Raw genomic sequence first — 20,573 nt, 5'->3', positions numbered from 1 at the left:
ATAGACACATCATAAAGGGGATGGCATCAAGAGTAGATACAAATTGGGTGGGATTTGGTATATTTTACTCAAACCTCTTTGTTTCTTGCTGTGGTATCTGACATCTAATATGTACAGTCTGTCTCCGCAGCCACACTGGTCAGAACCTGCAATACAGATCAGTTTCGCTGTGATGATGGCAGGTGCATTGCTTTGTCATGGATCTGTGATGGAGACAATGACTGTGGTGACATGAGCGATGAAGATCAGAGACACAACTGTGGTATGCATTTCTTATTTGTATTAATTTGCTCTATCTTTTATCACTTATAGGAATCAAAACCTGCAGAGGGGAGATAATGCAGCCCCCATCCATTCAGTTGATAAAGTGAAATCATTTCAATTTCTTTTTTCTTCCTGATTAATCTTTTTCATTTTGCGATGAATATGCAATATTCTATTACCAAACTGACAGTCAGTTGGTGCTTATTGGTCCGCCAACAAAAACAATAAAAACCCGGAAAATTTCACGTTATACTGCTAGCACTTAGCAACAACTCATAGGCGGAAGTGAGAGCGCTGCACCACAATAAATAATGATCCTGCCGGAACACGATACGCTAAATAATAAAATATAATTCAATGAAGCTCCGAGGCAGATAAATTTTCCTCAAGGAATTTTAATAATTGAGGTACTCGAATCACTCGAGGAATCGTCACTGCAGTAAATTTCACACACTGATATTGCAATGATAATGACAGTTGGTGTTGTCGTCAGTATGTGTAGCTTTATTTTCCGAGCAATGATATGGTCACATATTTTCCCAGCATTGCGATGAATATCGCAAACTAGAAACGATTAGTCTTTTTCAGTTTGTGATGAATATGTAATATAGTGTTACCAACCAACAGTCAGTCGGTGCTGGCTGTCACCAACTGACTGTTATGATTGAGAGATTGCACACACTGATATTGTAATTATGATTATAATCGTCAGCACCAACTGTCATCAGCGTGTGTAGCTTTATTTTCCGAGCAATGATATGGTCACATATTTTCCCGGTATTGCGATAAATATCGCAAACTGGAAATGATTAGTCTTTTCCGGTTTGCGATGAATATGTAGTATTACCAAACTGTCGTCAGTTGAATGCGGGTAGGAATGTGCCCAGGGTTCTGGTTGCAATACTTGTTTGCCATTATTTGAGGTTTTTTTTTTCACATCTTCATCAATTTTTTCTTTCATACTCCCCTGTTTTACAGTACTATTTGACTTTGCTGCCTCCTGCTGCCCACATGCCATTCCTTTTCAGGATTTTGGCACTCTTCAATCATAGTGTTGTTGGGGGAGACACTGGCAGCCAGTCCCAAGCATCTTAGTCTCCAGTAGATTTCCAGTCCAAGGAGCTAGCATTCCTGATTTCCCCTGCCTCACTCGTTACTTTGTGCTCACCTCCTCTCTCTGGCTTTCTGGCTCAGGATGGATCAAGATTCTTGTATGCTGCTCCAAAAATAAGATGCCTGAAGCTAGGGACTTTAGCAGAGCTTGAGCCTTAGCAGGAGACTCATTTCAAACAATGCCATCACGGCTGTGCAGTTTGAAATACAGATTGGAATGTTTGGATTTCCAAAATATGTCACCATTGTTGTCCAGGCTCTTGCAAATCCTCATGTCTGATTTTATTGTTTTCCCCAGCCAATCGCACGTGTTCAAGCACAGAGTTCACTTGTGTCAATAACCAACCACCTCAACGGAAGTGTATTCCACGTGACTGGGTGTGTGATGGAGATGCAGACTGTGCAGATGCCCTAGATGAACATCAAAACTGCACCCGCAGATCCTGTGGCATCAATGAGTTCACCTGCAGCAATGGTCTCTGCATACGCAGCTCCTACAGGTTGGATTTAAAACCTCAAAACTATTGACTTTGTACTCTGACAGTGTAAAAGTTGAGGCTAATTGATGTCACCTTTCAAAATCAGATGTGACCGTCGTAATGACTGTGGAGACAGCAGTGATGAGCAGGGGTGCACTTACCATCCCTGCCAGTCACACCAGTTCACATGCCAGAATGGCCGCTGTGTCTCTAACGACTTTGTCTGCGATGGAGACAATGACTGTGGGGACGAGTCTGATGAGCTGCAGCATATGTGCCATACACCTGAGCCCACCTGTCCCCCCGGAGAATTCAGATGTGAAAATGGACATTGTATTCCCTTTAGGAAAGTGTGTGATAGGAATGATGACTGCTCCGACAACAGTGACGAAAAGGGATGTGGTGAGTGTAAACAGATACTGGCAATACTTCAGAAATCAGAGCCTAAGTTTAATGCCTGCAATTGTGTTATAATCAAGCTGAATGTAGAAAATCACAAATTCTGTTTGCTTTACTACTGAGGTCTTGTTAGAAGTTTATATAAACAATCAGACATAGTAAGAATAGTGTTAAGTAAAAATATTGATTAATGCATTATGAAATATTTCAGAAAAAAATGAAAAGATGCTGAAATGGAGAAATTGAAGAAACACTTGCGTGTAATTTTGACCAGTATGGAATTAAAAAAAATCTACAATTTGAAACTTTGTGCCCAACTGTAGCTTTTATTGTTTAACATTGAAGATGCATGTTGTGTGATCACTACGCCTTGTAACAATGCTGATGCCGAGTGTGGGTAAACTTTAAGACACTGCAAGAAACTGGAGGTAGTGTAGAAAAATTGACATTATTTGCCTCTTCTCTAACTGCAGGTATCAATGAGTGTACAGACCCATCCATCCACCACTGCGACCACAATTGCACTGATACACCCACCAGCTTCATCTGCACCTGCCGTCCAGGTTACCGCCTCATGTCTGACGGCAAAACATGCGATGATGTCAACGAGTGTGCAGAGACACCCAGCGTTTGCAGTCAGATCTGTGAAAACACCGTCGGCTCCTACGTGTGCAAGTGCTCTCCGGGATTTCTCAGAGAGCCGGACGGACGCAGCTGCCGTCAGAACAGCAACATCTCTCCCTACCTCATCTTCAGCAACCGCTATTACCTGAGGAACCTGTCGACAGACGGACAGGCCTATTCTCTTATTCTGCAGGGCCTGACCAGCGTGGTCGCTCTAGACTTTGACCGTGTTGACAAACGTCTCTATTGGATCGATGTGAGTCGCAGAGTGATAGAGAGGATGTCTTTTAACGGCAGCAACCGGGAGGTGGTGGCCAATGGAGTTCTGCATGGAGAGGGCCTGGCGGTTGACTGGATAGGAAGGAAACTGTATTGGGTGGACAGCTTCCTGGATTGTCTCAAAGTGTCCGAACTGGATGGTCGTTTTGTCAAGAAACTGGCTGAACATTGTGTTGATGGGAATAACACCTACTGCTTTGAAAACCCCAGGGGTATTGTTCTGCATCCCAAATATGGGTGAGCAATTCAGTCATTTAATATTTAACATTCATTCATTCATTCATTAAGTTGTGTTCTTTGAACAGTAACATTTGGTTTTGCATTTATTATATTAAACTGTAATATTTACTGCAGGCAGTATTTGGAATCATAGTATTTGGACAAAAACTCATAACATTATTTAAATACTTTAAAGAAAGTCAATTTGATCCCACTAAAATACAGCATGTTGACTATTATGGTCATAATAAGTTTGTCAGCGTTTTGTAAGTACAAATAACTAGTGTTGTACAACATATTGAATCACAATCATCATTGTAATGTCAATCGGTGCAATGTCCCAATCACAAAGGACAGGTGGGTTGCAATATTTGATAGGATATAATATTTAAGTTCCATGGATGGAGATTTTGCAGGTCAATAATAATGTTTTGATGTTGGATAGACCTTGTGTTATGCCCAGACTTACGATAGAACATTTTTACGTTTTTGAAATTGTACAATTGGTGCACCTCACCCACATGCACCTTTATGGCAGAAGCCATAAAGATGCATGTGAAGTTATTGCTACACAAAGTACACAGGAAAGTTGTTACTTTGGTGGTGGCAGGGCCATTTTGATTACCTAACAAGCAGTTAGAAATGTAAATATAATTATGACTCTAAATATGCCGTTAACAGAGTTTAGTTTATGCATTGCAAGGCTGTATGTGTTCTTTAGTTTATTGTATGAAGATAAAACCTCATACAAAGCACAAATACACAGTTCTTTTTGCTAGAAGTGTTCAAAAACATTTAACTCATGTTTGATGCCATGATATTTTTACCAGTCATACACATATTGATGGAGACTGGGTTTTCATATATGTGCAAAAGTGGTGTAAGTTTTACTTTCTTCTGATTCCTGTTAGATATGTCTACTGGACAGACTGGGGAAACAAAGCCTTCATCGGTCGTGTTGGGATGGATGGAACCAACAAAGCAGCAATCATCACCACCAAGATAGAGTGGCCCAACGGCATCACAATCGACTACACCAACGACAAACTCTACTGGTCAGATGCGCATCTCAACTACATTGAGTAAGTTCCTCAGGAAGTTGGTGAATTTTTTCTCGCAGTAGACGGACTCTAGTAGATGTTTCAATTTCTATTTATTTTCCAGATACTCCGACTTGGATGGTCAGCACAGACACACGGTGTATGATGGAAACTTGCCGCACCCTTTTGCCCTGACTGTGTTTGAAGACACTGTGTACTGGACTGACTGGAACACACGCACTGTGGAGAAAGGCAACAAGTACGATGGTTCTGGTCGAGAAGCCCTGGTTAACACCACACACAGGCCATTCGACATTCATGTATGCCATCCTTACCGCCAGCCGATTGGTGAGTCTTCACAAGCATTGCACTCATCACTTGCTGGTCTTTATTTACTAAGCTGTGGTCAACTGATCTTGTTTGTCTGTGGCCCCTGCTTTGACAGTAAACAATCCCTGTGCTGCGAACAATGGGGGCTGCTCTCACCTGTGCCTAATCCGTCACGGGGGGCGAGAACACACCTGTGACTGCCCCGACCATTTCCTGGCTGTTCAAATAGGAGGTGTGACCCGATGCCTGCCCATGTGCACCAGCACCCAGTACAGATGCTCAAACAATGAACGGTTTGTCACCATTTCTTTAACGCGCAGCAGTTCTTTATGAGCGTTGTGGCACTTTAAATACCAGAGGTCCTCTACCAAACTGAATGGGAAACTACCAAAAAGAAGCTTTTGTTTAAGATGTTTTTGACAGCAAAACCTCCTCTTCCCTACTTTCCTAATATTATTGTAAATAAAATTCCCCGGCAAACAAGAAACAGTTTAATTATTGAAGATTTACCAATGAGAACTTATTATTTTTTATTTTGTAGACATTTAGCTCGATACACATTTGATCTGATTCTGATATCTCTTTGAGAACTGTGACCTGGTAAAATATAAAAACAATCAAAGTATTTTTTTCTACTCATCCAGCTGTGGTCAGTAAAACACTTTTATTTGGAGCAGAGGTGACGTAGCGCTGTGTGAGAGAAATTGTTTGAAAATAAAAGTTCTGACAGTAATGGACGACTAAAAGCTAGTCAGACATATACTGCCAGTTTTGGCTGGCTTTTTAAGCCTGTTAAGCTAAATTGGTGCAGGGTAACTTTTCCGCCACCAACAAGGATGTACCTAATTTTACAACAAGATTACATGATATGACATATTTTCCCTATAGGAAAGGGAACTATTACTTATAACAACTTCACAGAGCTCGGACTAACCTTTCAAATCTGTTCATATTACTGTGTAATTGTGTATGTTTCAGATAATAAAAGCAGAGCTTGTTAGTTTTGTTATTCAATACATTCTGGTTCACACTGGTTTGTCCTGCCTCTGTGTCAACAGTTGCATCCCTATCTGGTGGAAATGCGACGGTCAGCGGGACTGCAGGGACGGCTCAGATGAGCCCTCTACCTGCCCTATTCGCCATTGCAGCCTCGGCCAGTTTCAGTGCAACGATGGAAACTGTACCAGTTCACACTTTCTGTGTAACAGCCACCGGGACTGTCCCGATGGCTCGGATGAAGATGCTGTGCTGTGTGGTAGGTGGTTTAGCTGCTAGATGAACTACATGAACCTGTTTATATTTCTGACTCTCTGACTGGTTGTTGTTTGACTTTGCTCCTCCCAGCTACACACCAGTGTGAAAGCCATCAGTGGCAGTGTACGAATAAGCGTTGCATAAGCGAGTCTTGGCAGTGCGACAGTGAGGATGACTGTGGCGATCAGTCAGACGAGGACCCTGTCCACTGTGCCACCAGGACCTGTCGCCCGGGACAGTTCAAGTGCCGCAATGGACGCTGCATCCCACAGAGCTGGAAATGTGATGTTGATGATGATTGCGGTGACAATTCAGATGAGCCTCTGGAAGAGTGCAGTAAGTAGCTTACAAGAATTTACCTCATTGCTTTGTCCTTCTCTGTTTCACATTAGAGTTTTAATAGGATTTTATAAGGAAAGCGGTGGATTGTGAAGGGGAAGGAAGAGGTTTTCAAAATATCATCAAGTGCAATTTTTTTGTGTCCTATATTTGGCTTGTGGCGATACAAATGTACACCTACCTTTTCATATTTCTATTTGTAAAGCAGTTTGAAAACCACATATTATTTCTCTTTCACCTTCACAATCAATGTATTTTTGTTATATATTTAATACAAAACTCTTAGGCCTTTATATTTACTGTCTCTTGTTGGGTTTTTTTAAGTGGGTCCAGCTTATCGATGTGACAACCACACAGAATTTGCCTGCAAAACCAACTATCGCTGTGTCCCACTCTGGTCCATCTGCAATGGCCACAACGACTGCAGAGACAACAGCGACGAGCAGAGCTGTGGTGAGTCTCTTTAACAACCCCACTTCCACAATGAGAGCTCTTCTTGAGTTCCCTGGCTTCTATTTTGTATTTGTTGTTGTTTTATCAATCTTAGATTACTCTAGAGAATTCTTTAGGAGTGAATAAAGGCAATTAGCCAAGCCGTCAGCCTCCTGTGTAACTGGTGCAGGGAGGTGCTGATGGAGATCGTCTCATCACTCTTCCTCCCCCTTAATTTACCTCTCCCTGGAAGCACCGCAGATTTATGAGCTGTCCATTGGTGTGAGACAACATATATGTGAATGTGTGCTCTGTCCTTGCGTGGGGGCAGGGTTCATATATGTTTCTTTGTACTTGCTGCGATCCAAATACACTCGGCTGCGGCCCTCCCATCTCTTATCAGAGACCCTCACTCCATTAGTGCCATGCCTGCACAGGAGGGGAGATCTGCGCTAATCTTCCTGTAAGAATGCAGAGGATGGGCCAGGTGGAGGTCTAGGAGGGCAGGACTCGTGTACGCCGCGCTATCTTTGACCCCCCTCTCCGCCCTCCGGCACTGTGTGGTAGAGACAGCTCAGACCAGCTCTGTTTCACTCCTCTGCCTTCTGTGGTTCTCGTCTCCGGCAGTCTTATCCTCCTCAGACGTACGCTGTACTGGCATGAATAGAGCTCACACATCTGTCTGTGGCATTCTGCTCTCCTCCCTTTTAGACCTTTGCGTTTTAATTAAAAAATAAGATGTCTTTCATTTCAAGCTGACACTTCTGAGTACAAGCCTGGATATTATTCAAATGTGCAACTTATAGTTCATCACTGAACTCTTCTGTTAGCTCTGAATGATTTATGAATATGAATGGCATTTTAAGTTTAGAAATGTCTATTTGTCGGTGCTTTCTTAGCATAATAATTCACTAGTTTTCCTGTAGTAAATTTAGTTACATTTTAAATTTGTGCGATTGTTTTTCATTTCCTCTGGCTTTTATGGAGGAGTTTGTTTTTCTTTTAGTATTTTTTGTTCAAAATTACATGTACCATTTATGCATTTCATGTGATGTGGTTCTGCCTCAGAAATACAGGTGCTGCATTGCTTTGACAAAACTACAAAGTTCATGATATGTGGCAGAAAACAGCCCTGTTTGAAGGAATTCAAAACATAAAAAAAAACTGGTAATGGGCGTGCCGTGGTGGCGTAGGGGATAGCGCGACCCATGCTTGGAGGCCTTGAGTCCTCGATGCGGCCGTCACGGGTTCGACTCCCGGACCCAGCGATATTTGCCGCAAGTCTTCCCCTCTATTCTTCCCCCTTTCCTGTCAGCCTACTTTCATATAAGGGACACTAGAGCCCACAAAAGATCCCCGGGAGGGGTAAAAAAAAAAAAAAAAACTGGTGAAAAGTTGTAGCAGCCTTCTTTCAGCCAGCTGAGTGACAACGTGCAGCAACAGCACAAATTCTCTCTAGCACTTTGCATCTATGTAAGACAGATTGAAAGGATAGTGCAATTTTAGCGGTTTTGAATACGGTACGTTTTTAAAACCTGGGTTCACCTTGATATCAGCCACTGGAACCTTTTGTTATGCCTGAGGGAGTCAAAGGTCAGCTAAGACGCTTAAAACAACAACATTCCTCAAAAAATGTGCAGTTCTTGGCCTGAAAAATCCAGAGACAAATCTTTCAAAAAAAAAAAAAAAATTTAAATGTACGTTTTTCATTTAAACAATGTAAACATGTAAGGAGTTAATCAAAATGCAGTACCATTTATTAAACAATAATATGATGAAAATGCATATGTCTGGGTTTTTTTGGGGGGTTCTTCAGTATTTTATTTTCGGTTACTGGATTAAGTTTTATTTTTGTTTATCATTGAATTTGAGAAAACATAGGGCAGTCCTAAACATTAAATCTCAGTGTGCAGCTCCCCCATGAGGCAACTGCACAAATATACAACAGTAGGCATTCATTTATAGTTTGCTTATATCATGCCATAAATATTTTTGCCTCCCATTATTTCCATATGGTCCATATGTCAAAAAAATTAATTTTCAAGATTGCAAAATTAATCCTGTAAACTTTTCAAGTCTAAATCTGGGAATCTAAAGAGCCCTTTGATTAGGGAAATAGCCATCCATCCATCCGTCCGTCCGTCCGTCCATCCATCCATCCATCCATTTTCTTTACACCCTTGTCCGCAGTTAGGGTGAGCGCGATGCTGGTGCCTATCTCCAGCAAACATTTCAGACGAGAGGTGGGGTACAGCCTGGACATGTTGCTAGTCTGTCACAGGGAAATAGTCAAACAATCATAATTTTAAATTTTTCAGACCTGGCATTTCACAGAAATAATATCTATTTCAGAGGAAGTGACCTGCGATCCTACCGGGGATTTCCGCTGCGACAATCATCGCTGCATCCCGCTGAGATGGAGGTGTGATGGAGCTGACGACTGTGGAGATAATTCAGACGAACGCAGCTGCAGTGAGTGATTCTGTGGCAAACACACACATTCAACAGCATTTAGATACCTGTGATGGATCTTGTGGGGATCAAGGACTCTACATGGTCTTAAAAAGTCTAGAAAAGTACTGAATTTGATTTTGTCATGATAAGTATTATAAACATGAGACATGAAAATGGCTGAAAAAAGGTTAGCATTTTAGACTTTGTCTCTTAATAGAATTTTTAAGAATAAGGAGACTTTCTACATTTTATTTTGTTTGTTTCCTACATCACAGTTGAACATTCAACTGTTTACCTTTTTTAATTGTAAGAACAAACACAGGGATTCAAAGTACAAAAAATAATATTTCACTGTTTTTTTTTTACCTGCATATTGATTTCTACATTTCATATTATTTGTAGTCTTGTGTAATGACGCTCTTAGTGATTACAAACTGTGATAATCCAGTTCATATTTTCTAAGTGTTACAGATTTTAACTGATCTTAATGCAGCTCCATAAATCAACCAAACAAAAGTCCCTATATATTATTGGCACTGTGCTGTTTTATAATATATGGGAGGAAACAGAAAACAAATAAAAACCATTTGAAACTTTTGCAATAAAATTTCCATAATTTCATAAAACCTTATGTAAACAGTTAATTAGGAAAATGTGCTGTTCTATAGCTCCTGCAGGGTGGATTGTTTGAGTGAGAAAGGATGCTGATGGCAAAGTGCAGTTTTGCAGATATTTAATCCAATATCTGGGAGGTGTTTGAAAGGCTTCAGGGTGTAGTGGTGAGAAAGGTATCTTATCAGCACCTGGAGAAACAGGATGTCCTGAAAGGAGGGAATGAAGGAGTCTTGTACCTTTTGTCCTTGGCAATGTTAAACAACCCAGCTAATAAGTCTAACACAGCTTTCTAAATAAGGATGATAAGCCTTAACATGCTGCGATTGCAGGTTTAAGGTTTCAAAAAACCTGCAATTAACTTAAAATATAGCATTCAGCTCATTTGATGTATTAGTATAAGACAGAGTTTGAAGATGATGAAAAAACTTAAAACGGATTTTTGCAGACTTGCAAAATATCTTTTTAGGTTAATAAAGTTTTGTGGTGGCATGGTTCTGTTTCCTTGTTTTCTCCCAGCGCCACGCTCGTGCACCGAGAGTGAGTATCGCTGTGACAACCTGCGCTGTGTTCCCAACCGTTGGGTCTGTGACCATGACAACGACTGCGAGGACAACTCGGATGAAAGGGACTGCGGTAAGTGGAGGCTCTTTGTTTTGGCCCGGGATCTGGCTGCTTGTGAGTAACGAAGGGCCGCGCTAAACAAAGAAGCAATAAAACTTGGAGTCTGAAGGCCAGATGAGCTGGACCACCAACGGCCGGTTATTGAGGAGGAGATTGCTGCAGTCTGCTGCAAAGCAAACAAACGTAACGTACACTGCGAACGGGACAGAAAACTGGTGTAGAACATGAACACTTCATCTGACATCCCAGGAACTTTTATGGAGTAAAATAAAACTTAACCACACAGCTACAAAATCTACCAGGACATTGTGTCCTTATGGACACTTTTTGTCACTTTTATGCTTTTGTTTTTGTTTTGGTTGAGCAGAGCTGCGGACGTGTCCCCCTGGCTACTTCCAGTGCGCGAGTGGACACTGTATAGCTGAACGTTTCAAATGTGATGGCAACGCCGACTGTCTGGACTACACGGATGAGACATCATGCCGTGAGTGTCACATAACATTATTTCTCTTTTTTTTTTTGCAGAATTGAATGCATAGTTGAAAGTCTAGCAAAATTACTTTCACCACTTTCATATTTGTCCATGACTCAACTCCAGCCTTCAGCATATGCAGCAGCAGAACCGCTTCATGAAATCAGACAAGTTAAGCTGTATACAATTTTAAAAAATAGTTTAGAGATTTTTATATCAAACTTGAAAATTAAGCCATTTTTAACTGGAGATGAGACTCCAGTTGACAGAAATAAGAAAGGTACAACAAAACAAGTACAAAAACTAAAACAAAATAACAGGTAAAATATTGCATTTATTCAACAAACCAAGTAAAGCAAGCCTAAAAATAATCCATTCTGATATTACTACAGGTATTGTGGTGTAACAGAAATACTCTTTCTTCCAGCAACCCGCTTTCCCAACGGCACCTACTGCCCGCCTTTCCTGTTTGAATGCAGGAACCACATTTGTGTCCAGCCTCACTGGAAATGTGACGGAGACAATGACTGTGGAGACAATTCTGACGAGGAGCTGCATCTTTGCTGTAAGAAATAACATTGAAAAAAGACAAAAGTGGAGCTCTTTGGTGCTTTTGAGTGAAATAAAGCATCACATGAAAGTTTAATTATTTTTTTTTAGGTTGCAGAAATGATTTTTTGTGTTGGTAAATTTAATGCGAGGTATTTTGGTTCTGTTGTTCATAGTGGACATCGAGTGTGAGGCTCCATTCCGTTTCCGATGTGATAACAACCGATGCATCTACAGCCCTGAGCTGTGTAACTCTATTGATGACTGTGGGGACGGTTCGGATGAAAGACAGGAAAACTGTGAGTACAGTTTCATGATGGCTGGCATAGTTGATCACTTTATTCTCTTAAGCTACAATATTTAAATGTTTATATTCAAATAAAAATAGAAGTTTATACATTCTTTTTTTTTGTTTCCACATTGCCTTCATGTAGGTCAAAAGCCCACACACGGTCCTTGTGATGATGAGGAGTTCAAATGCAGTAACGGAAAGTGCATCCCTCTACAGTACGCCTGCGATGAATATGACGACTGTGGTGACGAGTCAGATGAACTTGGCTGCCGTAAGTTGCAATATGAAGTAACATCAAACGTAAAAAAGCATTTTATTAGTTTTGCATGTAACTCTATAACAGATTTGTAATATTGCTGCACTAGACAAGCTTTAGCTACTTCTTTTTTGCAATTGGATTAGGTTTCATTGATGTTCTTTTAACGAGATGAAGTAAATTAAATTTAACGTCGACTTACCTTGGAAAGGTTTAGCAAAAGAGAAAGATTTCTTTCTCTTTTCTCTTTCAAAATGTGTCCATATATCATTTGCCATCAAATGTGTTTTAGTTACGCATTTGCTAGAACCTTTTCACGCTACTTGCTGGCCTCTGCATTCACCACACCTTTGGGTAATCTTTTTTCAGATGTGGGCCATGGACACACATGCAGTGCAAACATGTGTGAACACAACTGCACCGACCTGACTCAGGGAGGCTTTGTTTGCTCCTGCAGACCCGGTTACAAGCCCAGAGCCACAGAGAAACACACCTGTGAAGGTGAAGAACACGTTCATGTTTACTCAGCAGAAGTTTGAAACATGAAGTTGTAGTTTTGACTCTTGCTGTCTCCTCGTCTCTTGGGGCCAGATGTGAATGAGTGTGAGGTATTTGGAACATGCCCTCAGGACTGCAGGAACTCAAAAGGCAGCTACGAATGTTTCTGTGCTGAAGGCTTTGTGTCTTTTGGTGAACTGCATGGAACTGAATGCGCTGCGCAAGGTAAGCAATTGCCAAAAAATAAACATTTCTTGTGCTTTCTCTAATGATAAGAAAATATTTACCCCAAATCAATTTCTATGTAGGAAATCCTCCAGTCCTGCTCTTGCCGGACAACATTCGTATTCGACGTTTCAATCTGTCCTCTGAGCAGTATTCGGACTATGTGGACAATGCCGAGCACATTCATGCCTTGGATTACCTGTGGGATCCAGAGGGCGAAGGCCTAAGTAAGTCTGTTTTTATACAGCACTGGTCTCCAGCTTCAGTCCTAGTCCATCACCGTCCTTCAACATTGACACCTGAAGAAGTGCTGGAGCATCAAACAGATACTGAATATTCGCTCCCAAGGGCTGAAGTTGGATGCCTTTGTTTTTGAACACACAGTAAATAGAAAGATCACAAAACCTCAGGAAGTGAAAAACATTTCTTTTGTGGTCTGTAGGTGTTGTTTACTGGACAGTTCTTGGTCGGGGTTCCCAGTTTGGCTCCATCAAGCGTGCCTACATGACCACATTCAATGATTATGGGGGCAACCCAGTGAAAGAAGTGGATCTGAACCTGCGGTACATTGCCAAACCGGAGGGCATCGCTGTAGACTGGGTTGGCAGGTAACCAAACATAATTATGATTTAATGTTTTAGTTAGAGATTTTACAGTTTATCTTGTTTAAATATTCTCAGTGTTCCCAAATCTCTCTCCACAGACATATTTACTGGACGGATTCAGGGACCAACAGAATTGAAGTGGCGAAACTGGATGGACGATACAGGAAGTGGCTGGTCCACACTGACCTTCATCAGCCGGCAGCTATCATTGTCAACCCGTCATCAGGGTACGAAGTGTTTGCAAGGCAGAAATTTGGTGTTCATGTCCACCTTGTGGTCACAGATATGCTGTTTTGTGACTGTATCTGAGCAGGATGATGTACTGGACTGACTGGGGACAGAATCCCAAAATTGAGGCAGCATGGATGGACGGACAGCACAGAGAGGTCCTGGTAAAGGAGGAAGACCTGGGATGGCCCACTGGACTGGCTCTGGACTACGTGAATGGAAACAGAATCTACTGGTGTGACTCCAAAGAAAACATTATCGAGTCCATGAAGCCTGATGGGACAGACAGGAAGATTGTCATATCAGGAGGTCAGAATAGTGAAGCTTGCCATTATTGATCAAATATCATGGCAAACTCAAGTTTACTAGATGAATAAATGTTTGTTGTTCTGTTTTCTGTGTTCCAGATATCGGAAATCCCTACAGTCTGGATGTCTTTGAGGGAAACGTGTACTGGACAACTAAAGACAAAGGAGAAGTGTGGAAGACAAATAAGTTTGGGCAAGGAAATAAAGTCAAGGTCCTTACGATCAACCCCTGGCTGACACAAGTCCGTATTTACCAGCAGTACCGGCACAACCAGTCAGGTCTGAACATCAAAACAAATACACAGAGGTTTATCAACTTCTTACTCAACTTAAATGAGTTATATTTCTTTCTGCAAACCATAACATACTTCTTAAAGCTTTAAAATCTGATCACAATTTAACCAAAAACGTCATTGAATTTTATTGAGTTTTTCTGTAATAAATCAATACGAAGTAGCACGAGTTCTGCTGTCGTTGTCAGTGTCCAACCCATGTAAGAACGTGTGCAGTCACCTCTGCCTCCTCCGGCCTGGGGGCTACACCTGTGCCTGCCCACAAGGCTCCCCTCCACTAAATGCTGACTCAACAGAATGCGACGCAGGTAAACATCAGCGCCCGGATTGCTCTTACCATCCTCAGCCTCGTGTTCGCCGTGATGTGGCGTCTTATTTTGCATTCAGACACCCATTCTTGACACGTGCCGCTTGGCTGCTCGTGTGTGTTGTTTTGTGTTGAGTCTTGTGATTTTATTGTCGTTCATCCACTGTGTGTGCTCGGCTTTTGCTTCTGCAGCCATTGAGGCTCCTGTTGCAATGCCTCTTGCATGCAGATGCATGAATGGTGGAACCTGCTACACCGATGAAGGGGGTCTGCCAAAGTGCAAGTGAGTTTAGCTGTAGGAGCCGTTTGTTTGTTTCAATCTGTTTTTATTAGAAATGCCTGGAATTAAATTGTCTTCAGATATGGACAGAGCCTATTAATTATTAATTATGTTGTTTATTATCTTTAATTTGTAGATGTCCATATGGCTATACTGGCAGCTACTGTCAGATGGGGAAGTCTAGAGGTGCACCAGCTGGTACAGGTACAACAACACAATTTTCATTTAACTTGTAATATCATGTATGCAGCTGTATGATATAGCTTTAAACCTGGTTTTCTATTAAAAAGTCCTGCATTCAATGGCATATAGTGGGAAAGCAACAAACATGTACTTTTTCATTAACATTAAGAAATTATTTACTTAAAACAAACTCCTATTTCTTGCTGAAAAGTTACTTGGAAGTTATTTTTGTCCTATTTCAAGTATACTAAAATGTTTACACTAGAAACTAGACCAAAATTACTTGGTAAGATTTTGTTTTTGCAAAAATGCATTAATAAAGTTTGTGCTTTACTCATTATTCTACACTCTGAATCCACAAGGTTTCTTGGATTTGTGTTTGGGATCAATGTCTTGCTAAATTATCTACCTTCGTTTCACCTTCAGGTTATTACGCCAGTGAAAAGCAAACAAGAAGAAATCCTGAATATGAAGTATTTAATACTCAATACCTATAATCCTGTTTTTGTCTTTAAGCCGTGGCTGTTCTGCTGACCGTCATTGTCATCTTAATTACCGGAGCTCTAGCTGCTGGGGTTTTCCTCAACTACAAACGAACAGGATCTTTTATCCCCTCTATGCCTAAACTACCAAGGTACACAACATTTTTAATCACTTTATCTTGCATTTTAAGCTCTAGTTTAACCCAGACGTTTGCAGCAAAGCAACTAGATCAGAGTTCAGTTTCGGTTGTTTTGTTTTTGTCCAGCCTCAGCAGTCTTGTGAAGTCAGCTGACACCGGGAATGGGGTAACGTTTTGGTCGGGTGATAATGTGGACCTCGGACCGTCACACATCGGTGTTTCTGTTATCGACACAGCCATGCAGATGGTGAGCTAAGGGGTTTAGTTAATATTGTTTCTGTTAGACACATTTTTACCAACGTTTAACTTTTTTAACTTCTCTTTGTGGTGTTCATTCACACAGTTTAGTCTTTAACATCACCTTAGACCTGCTTGCATTAGCAGAATTTGGATGACAAGAGTTTCAATTGATGATTCATTTACGTTGTAGTGAATTATGACCTCATATATGATATTCCTTTAGGATGATAACTTTGCCACCAATGCCGGGCGACAGCCAGTCACATTTGAGAATCCACTGTACACCACTACACCTGTCTCTGGTGATCCAGCCGTCATTCATGCTACACAGGTATTCAAATACATGATTACTGTTTATTTTTGATTCAGCTGTTCAACAACTATTGAATTACATGACTCACCACCACACACCACATATGATAACATTTACTTTTAATAAATTAAATGAATAGTTTTTTGTTGTTTTTTTTTTTTTTTTTACCAAGCATGTCTTTGTTGTACTTCAGATACTCTCTACCCAGGATGCCCTTTCACCTGAATGTCATGTCTACAGTTAAGCCTGAAAATATTCATGCCCGTGGCAGATTTCAGTTCAAAATAATCGCTTAATTTCGCCAGAATTTTTTTTCTGACTGGAATCAAACTCGTCCTTTTGGCTTGATTCTGACAGAGAATCTGTGAAGGGAGCTAAATATTGGTAAGATGGAAAGTGGGCCTTCAAACATCAAACAGTTTGAGCTCATCAGCAAAGATTAAGAATCAAAACTCCAAAATATTTTAAAATGTGGCCAACTTATATGCAGGATGTAACTGTTATTGGAGAGAAGCTCTCACATTTTCTATTAGAAAAAAAACCCTATTTGGTTGAATGAAGATTATAATTAAATCTGGATGTAGTATAAATAATTATGGGCTTAACTTTGAGTTTGTTTTCCACAAGTAATATAGAGTAAAACTTAACACTGTTGCCTAGCAACAGGAAGGTGCTAGATTCTCATCTCTGCATGGAGTTACAAGAACATGCAGGATACCTTCCCTCACTCTGACAAGCGCCCTGAGGAGTGACGGTGTTTATGTTGTTGTGTGCAAGTTAATGCCTCAATTTTGTAACTTTTAGATGCATCCCTGTTCCAACATGCCTCCAGCACTCGCTCCATGGGTTTTGGAAGATGCAAAAATTTTGTCAGAAAAGCTGTACGGAGTCAAGTCAAATGTCATGATGATGTAGAAAATGTAGCTTTTGTAACAATATCCTATTTTCTTTTTTTCTTTTGGACCATAGTAAAAGTTTGGATTTTAAAACAATAGTTGTAGACATCTCAAGTATTAACTCTTTCCCAGTGAGATTATATAAATTCTTTGACATTTTCAGCATGGAGTGCATGTGTTTTTTATCTCCTCACACCTTATTTCTGTTTCCCGTTGAACAGGTGACAGTCAATGTGAGTGGTGAACAGCTGAACAACTTTGTGAACCCGACGTACCGAGGAGATCAGAGCTCAGGCGTTGTCAACACATCTTCTGTCTGCAGCCTTCCTGTTCAGGTGAAAGGCCTAAGCCATGTAAATCCTAATTAATTTATTTTATATAAACTAGAAAATGGGATTTTTACTTGAGTTTTTTCCAGATGTCAAAGTGGAGCTTGTTTAAACGGAAATTAAAACCAAGCACCACATTTGAAAACCCTTCATATTCAGAGGTGCGTTTGAATCTAGAAATCTTTTATTAAAAAGTTCACTTAGAAACTTTTAATGCAATAAACTGCACATCGTTTTACAGATGAAGGATGAGAAACCTGGCGGAAGCAGCGAGGACACTTCTGCCCCGGAGCCGTCTCCATTCGTTCCTCCACCAAAACCTCCGAAGAAGGATCGTCCCAGCACCTTCTCTCCAACCGAGGACAGTTTCAAAGACACGGCCAACCTTGTTAAAGAGGACAGCGACGTATAACCCCTCACTCTGATGGAGGGATTTGAAGAAGAAACACACTTTGCACAGAATTTATTTTTATATGCAGCCTGTGTACAAACTCAGATTGTGCTGGGACAGAGAAACACGATAAAGTGAAGAGAAGATCTTATGACACTTCTGCCTTCTGACACTTCTTATGCCAATTTTTGCGTTAATATTTGTTTTTCTTATTATGATGTACAATATGTATATCTTTGCACTGAAGCTGTTGATAGAAATGTTAATAAATATGTTGTAAATTTGTAAATTTCAACATTAAGATTTTGTCAGAAATAGATCCTACATTGTAAACTCACGGTTAACCAATATAAAATATGAGCTGCGTTGTAAATGTACACTACTTATATGATCAGAGATCGCCAGAGAAGAATGCTGGAGAAAGCTGAAGATATATTCACTATACGTTGCAAATACTTCGTTTCAGGGATGACAAATTAAAGAAATTGGATTTCAACTCACACCATTTATTTTCAATGCTACACAGTCCAGTATAAACTGGAAGAGAATCGATTTCACTTGATCACCTTGTCTATAAATCATTGATTGTTCTAGCTTGAACCGGCTCAAATAGTTTGGGAGCAGTAGCCGAATGTGTGCAGGTGTTGCACTTCAGTGCAGTCAAGATTCTTGAAGAACAACTCCTGATAAAGACTTTTTCTTAAACAAACTGAGGCAAATTGTTTGCTGGTTGATTTATTTTGTATTGTAATGAAACTTTATCTATGATTGTGCAGAACGTACCCACGTGAATTAAATTTTTGCTGCTGACACGTGAATGAATAAATTTCCTATTTTGTAAAATTGTCTCAATACACTTTTTTTTGTTTTGTTTCAGAAGAACTGCTTTGAGGAATCATAAGTTTCCTGCATTTTGCAACATCCTCCAAAATCAATTTCACTCCTGTAAAAAGGCTCAAATTAAATTCAACATTTGTTGCAGTTGAACTGATCATTTTTGAAAAATGTATTCAGTGGGGGGTCATGATTAGTAATTGTCTCGAATAAAAATGGCCCCAAATAGTTTGACAAACCATGTAATTCTATTAAAATAAAATCTGATAAAATATAATTATTTTCACTTTTCAAGCTGGTTACAGGATTGAGGAACTTTATAGTTTAATTTATTACCCACTAAACACTAAAAAAATTGAAAAGACAAGTGGACACCTAATTTAGATAAGGAAGTTATTGACTTTCATATTAGCCAAAAACAAGAAAATACTAGTTGCTGGATTCAAAACTGGAACTGGCCCATGAGGTTGGACAGGGACTACTATGGTACTTATCTTGCCACCAGCACAGTGAGAAAGATGCAGGAGGAAGTAAAAAAATCTCCATTTCACAGAGATGCAGAATTATTCATTTTCTGCATCTTTCATTTATTACAAACTATTTTATGTGAAGTTATGCAATATAATTTGATGACATTTTCAAACTTTTTCTAAAACTCCTCAAACAAAGGTACAGGACTAAAATTACAGAAAAATAACTGTAGAACTTTATCACAACAGTCAAGGAAGTCAATTTGTGTGAGCAGCATGTTTTAGAAAACACGGAATTGTGCAAGGCATCCTTTGATCCTCCGAATGCGACTGAGTAATCTCAAAAATATGCTGGAAAGGTCAAACTGAGAAAAACTGCTGACCCTAATGCTGTTTGCGGGTACTTTGTGTTGCTGTGCTGACCATCCAAGTAACATTTCCTCACCATTCCTTTCCGATGTTGCATTTATAGTGGATAATTCATTCAACTTCATTCACATCCCAGAAACAAACCATTCCTAGAAACTAGCTGATGTTGATTCATGAAATTCACATATTTGGTGATGAAAATCTCTATCTTCAAAAAGAATCTTACAATATCCTTGATAGAAGGTAAGTTTGATCTTTTGAAAATCAAGTTTAAAAAGATGTCAAATACTATTTTTGCTGTTTAGAGAATGTTAGATCACGATTTTTAGGAGTTTTTCATCAAAAATAGTTTTTGTTGTTTTTATCCTGCTGAAATGATGATTTCATTTATGTGTGAAATACTGTAGCTTCTCTCTGTTTCTGGTTGCTGAAGTGCAGACTGAGATATTTTCATCCTCCCTTTAAATGCAGAGAATGTGCTAAATGCTTCAGTAGGAGGATGATGAGGATGGTGATAGGACGCTCCAAGTTGCCTTTATCTCTCCCAGTGCTTAACTCTGACTGGCACCCTATCAGTGGTCCACCCCCTGCTCACTTCGCTCCCCCACCTCCCTTACCACTCGGGTGGTTGCTGCTGTCCAATCAGTCAAACCTTTTTCATCAAGACCTACAGCCAGGACCCTGAAGCCTTTTTCTATCCCAGATGTGTCAAACCTACCAAAATTACTCAAGGAGCATGTTCATCACTTACACAGGAGGTCACAGAAATCCTAAAGAAGAATGTCTGCCAATCACTTTATGATCTTTATTTTGGGTTATACAGCAGAAGGATGACAGAAAGCACGCAAGGAGGCAATTTGGAATGGCAATAAATAAAATGATGTGGCCTAGTCAAACTCCAGACTTAAATCCAGTAAAAATGATCTGTTTTGTGGTAGCACTGCCATTCTACATAGTTTTTCTAAGGATCTGAACCACTTTTCAGACTCTGGTTTTACACTTTGTCATTGTTATAAGCTTTTTCAATATTGTTATTTTTTTCAATTTTATGTTTGTTAAACAGAAAACAGCTGTTTCAAAGACATTGTGCAAATTCAGTGACAGATGTGTTTTATAACAGCATAAAGAAGTTTTTAAGGGCTAGTGGGATG

The 20,573-nt window shown here is 40.1% G+C and overlaps 1 protein-coding gene across 4 annotated transcripts in view; it reads left to right on the top strand.

The window, feature by feature from the left end:
- lrp2a (low density lipoprotein receptor-related protein 2a) overlaps positions 1 to 18,594 on the top strand; it is a 57,985-nt gene extending 39,391 nt beyond the window's left edge. For 2 of the 4 annotated variants that reach the window (XM_032568176.1, XM_032568175.1), the window contains 32 exons: positions 131 to 262; positions 1,676 to 1,877; positions 1,963 to 2,258; positions 2,729 to 3,395; positions 4,289 to 4,459; positions 4,542 to 4,765; positions 4,863 to 5,040; positions 5,806 to 6,002; positions 6,092 to 6,337; positions 6,665 to 6,793; positions 9,125 to 9,244; positions 10,358 to 10,474; positions 10,830 to 10,946; positions 11,362 to 11,499; positions 11,660 to 11,782; positions 11,918 to 12,046; positions 12,401 to 12,532; positions 12,623 to 12,754; positions 12,838 to 12,981; positions 13,197 to 13,362; positions 13,458 to 13,586; positions 13,673 to 13,896; positions 13,995 to 14,174; positions 14,377 to 14,496; positions 14,688 to 14,778; positions 14,912 to 14,979; positions 15,475 to 15,592; positions 15,707 to 15,827; positions 16,044 to 16,151; positions 17,251 to 17,364; positions 17,448 to 17,519; positions 17,600 to 17,770. In XM_032568176.1, the coding sequence (XP_032424067.1) occupies positions 131 to 262; positions 1,676 to 1,877; positions 1,963 to 2,258; positions 2,729 to 3,395; positions 4,289 to 4,459; positions 4,542 to 4,765; positions 4,863 to 5,040; positions 5,806 to 6,002; positions 6,092 to 6,337; positions 6,665 to 6,793; positions 9,125 to 9,244; positions 10,358 to 10,474; positions 10,830 to 10,946; positions 11,362 to 11,499; positions 11,660 to 11,782; positions 11,918 to 12,046; positions 12,401 to 12,532; positions 12,623 to 12,754; positions 12,838 to 12,981; positions 13,197 to 13,362; positions 13,458 to 13,586; positions 13,673 to 13,896; positions 13,995 to 14,174; positions 14,377 to 14,496; positions 14,688 to 14,778; positions 14,912 to 14,979; positions 15,475 to 15,592; positions 15,707 to 15,827; positions 16,044 to 16,151; positions 17,251 to 17,364; positions 17,448 to 17,519; positions 17,600 to 17,770 (5,276 nt within the window). Of the gene's footprint in view, positions 1 to 130; positions 263 to 1,675; positions 1,878 to 1,962; positions 2,259 to 2,728; positions 3,396 to 4,288; positions 4,460 to 4,541; positions 4,766 to 4,862; positions 5,041 to 5,805; positions 6,003 to 6,091; positions 6,338 to 6,664; positions 6,794 to 9,124; positions 9,245 to 10,357; positions 10,475 to 10,829; positions 10,947 to 11,361; positions 11,500 to 11,659; positions 11,783 to 11,917; positions 12,047 to 12,400; positions 12,533 to 12,622; positions 12,755 to 12,837; positions 12,982 to 13,196; positions 13,363 to 13,457; positions 13,587 to 13,672; positions 13,897 to 13,994; positions 14,175 to 14,376; positions 14,497 to 14,687; positions 14,779 to 14,911; positions 14,980 to 15,474; positions 15,593 to 15,706; positions 15,828 to 16,043; positions 16,152 to 17,250; positions 17,365 to 17,447; positions 17,520 to 17,599 lie in introns of those variants that run through there. The other 2 variants (XM_032568174.1, XR_004339966.1) reach the window with 2 other exon arrangements.
- The last annotated feature ends 1,979 nt before the right edge of the window (positions 18,595 to 20,573 follow it).

Source organism: Xiphophorus hellerii, chromosome 7, assembly GCF_003331165.1.
Source record: "Xiphophorus hellerii strain 12219 chromosome 7, Xiphophorus_hellerii-4.1, whole genome shotgun sequence".
In the NCBI taxonomy this organism is placed as follows: Eukaryota; Metazoa; Chordata; class Actinopteri; order Cyprinodontiformes; family Poeciliidae; genus Xiphophorus; species Xiphophorus hellerii.
Note: the sequence above shows the minus strand (reverse complement) of the source record. Positions and strands in the feature narration are given on the sequence as shown.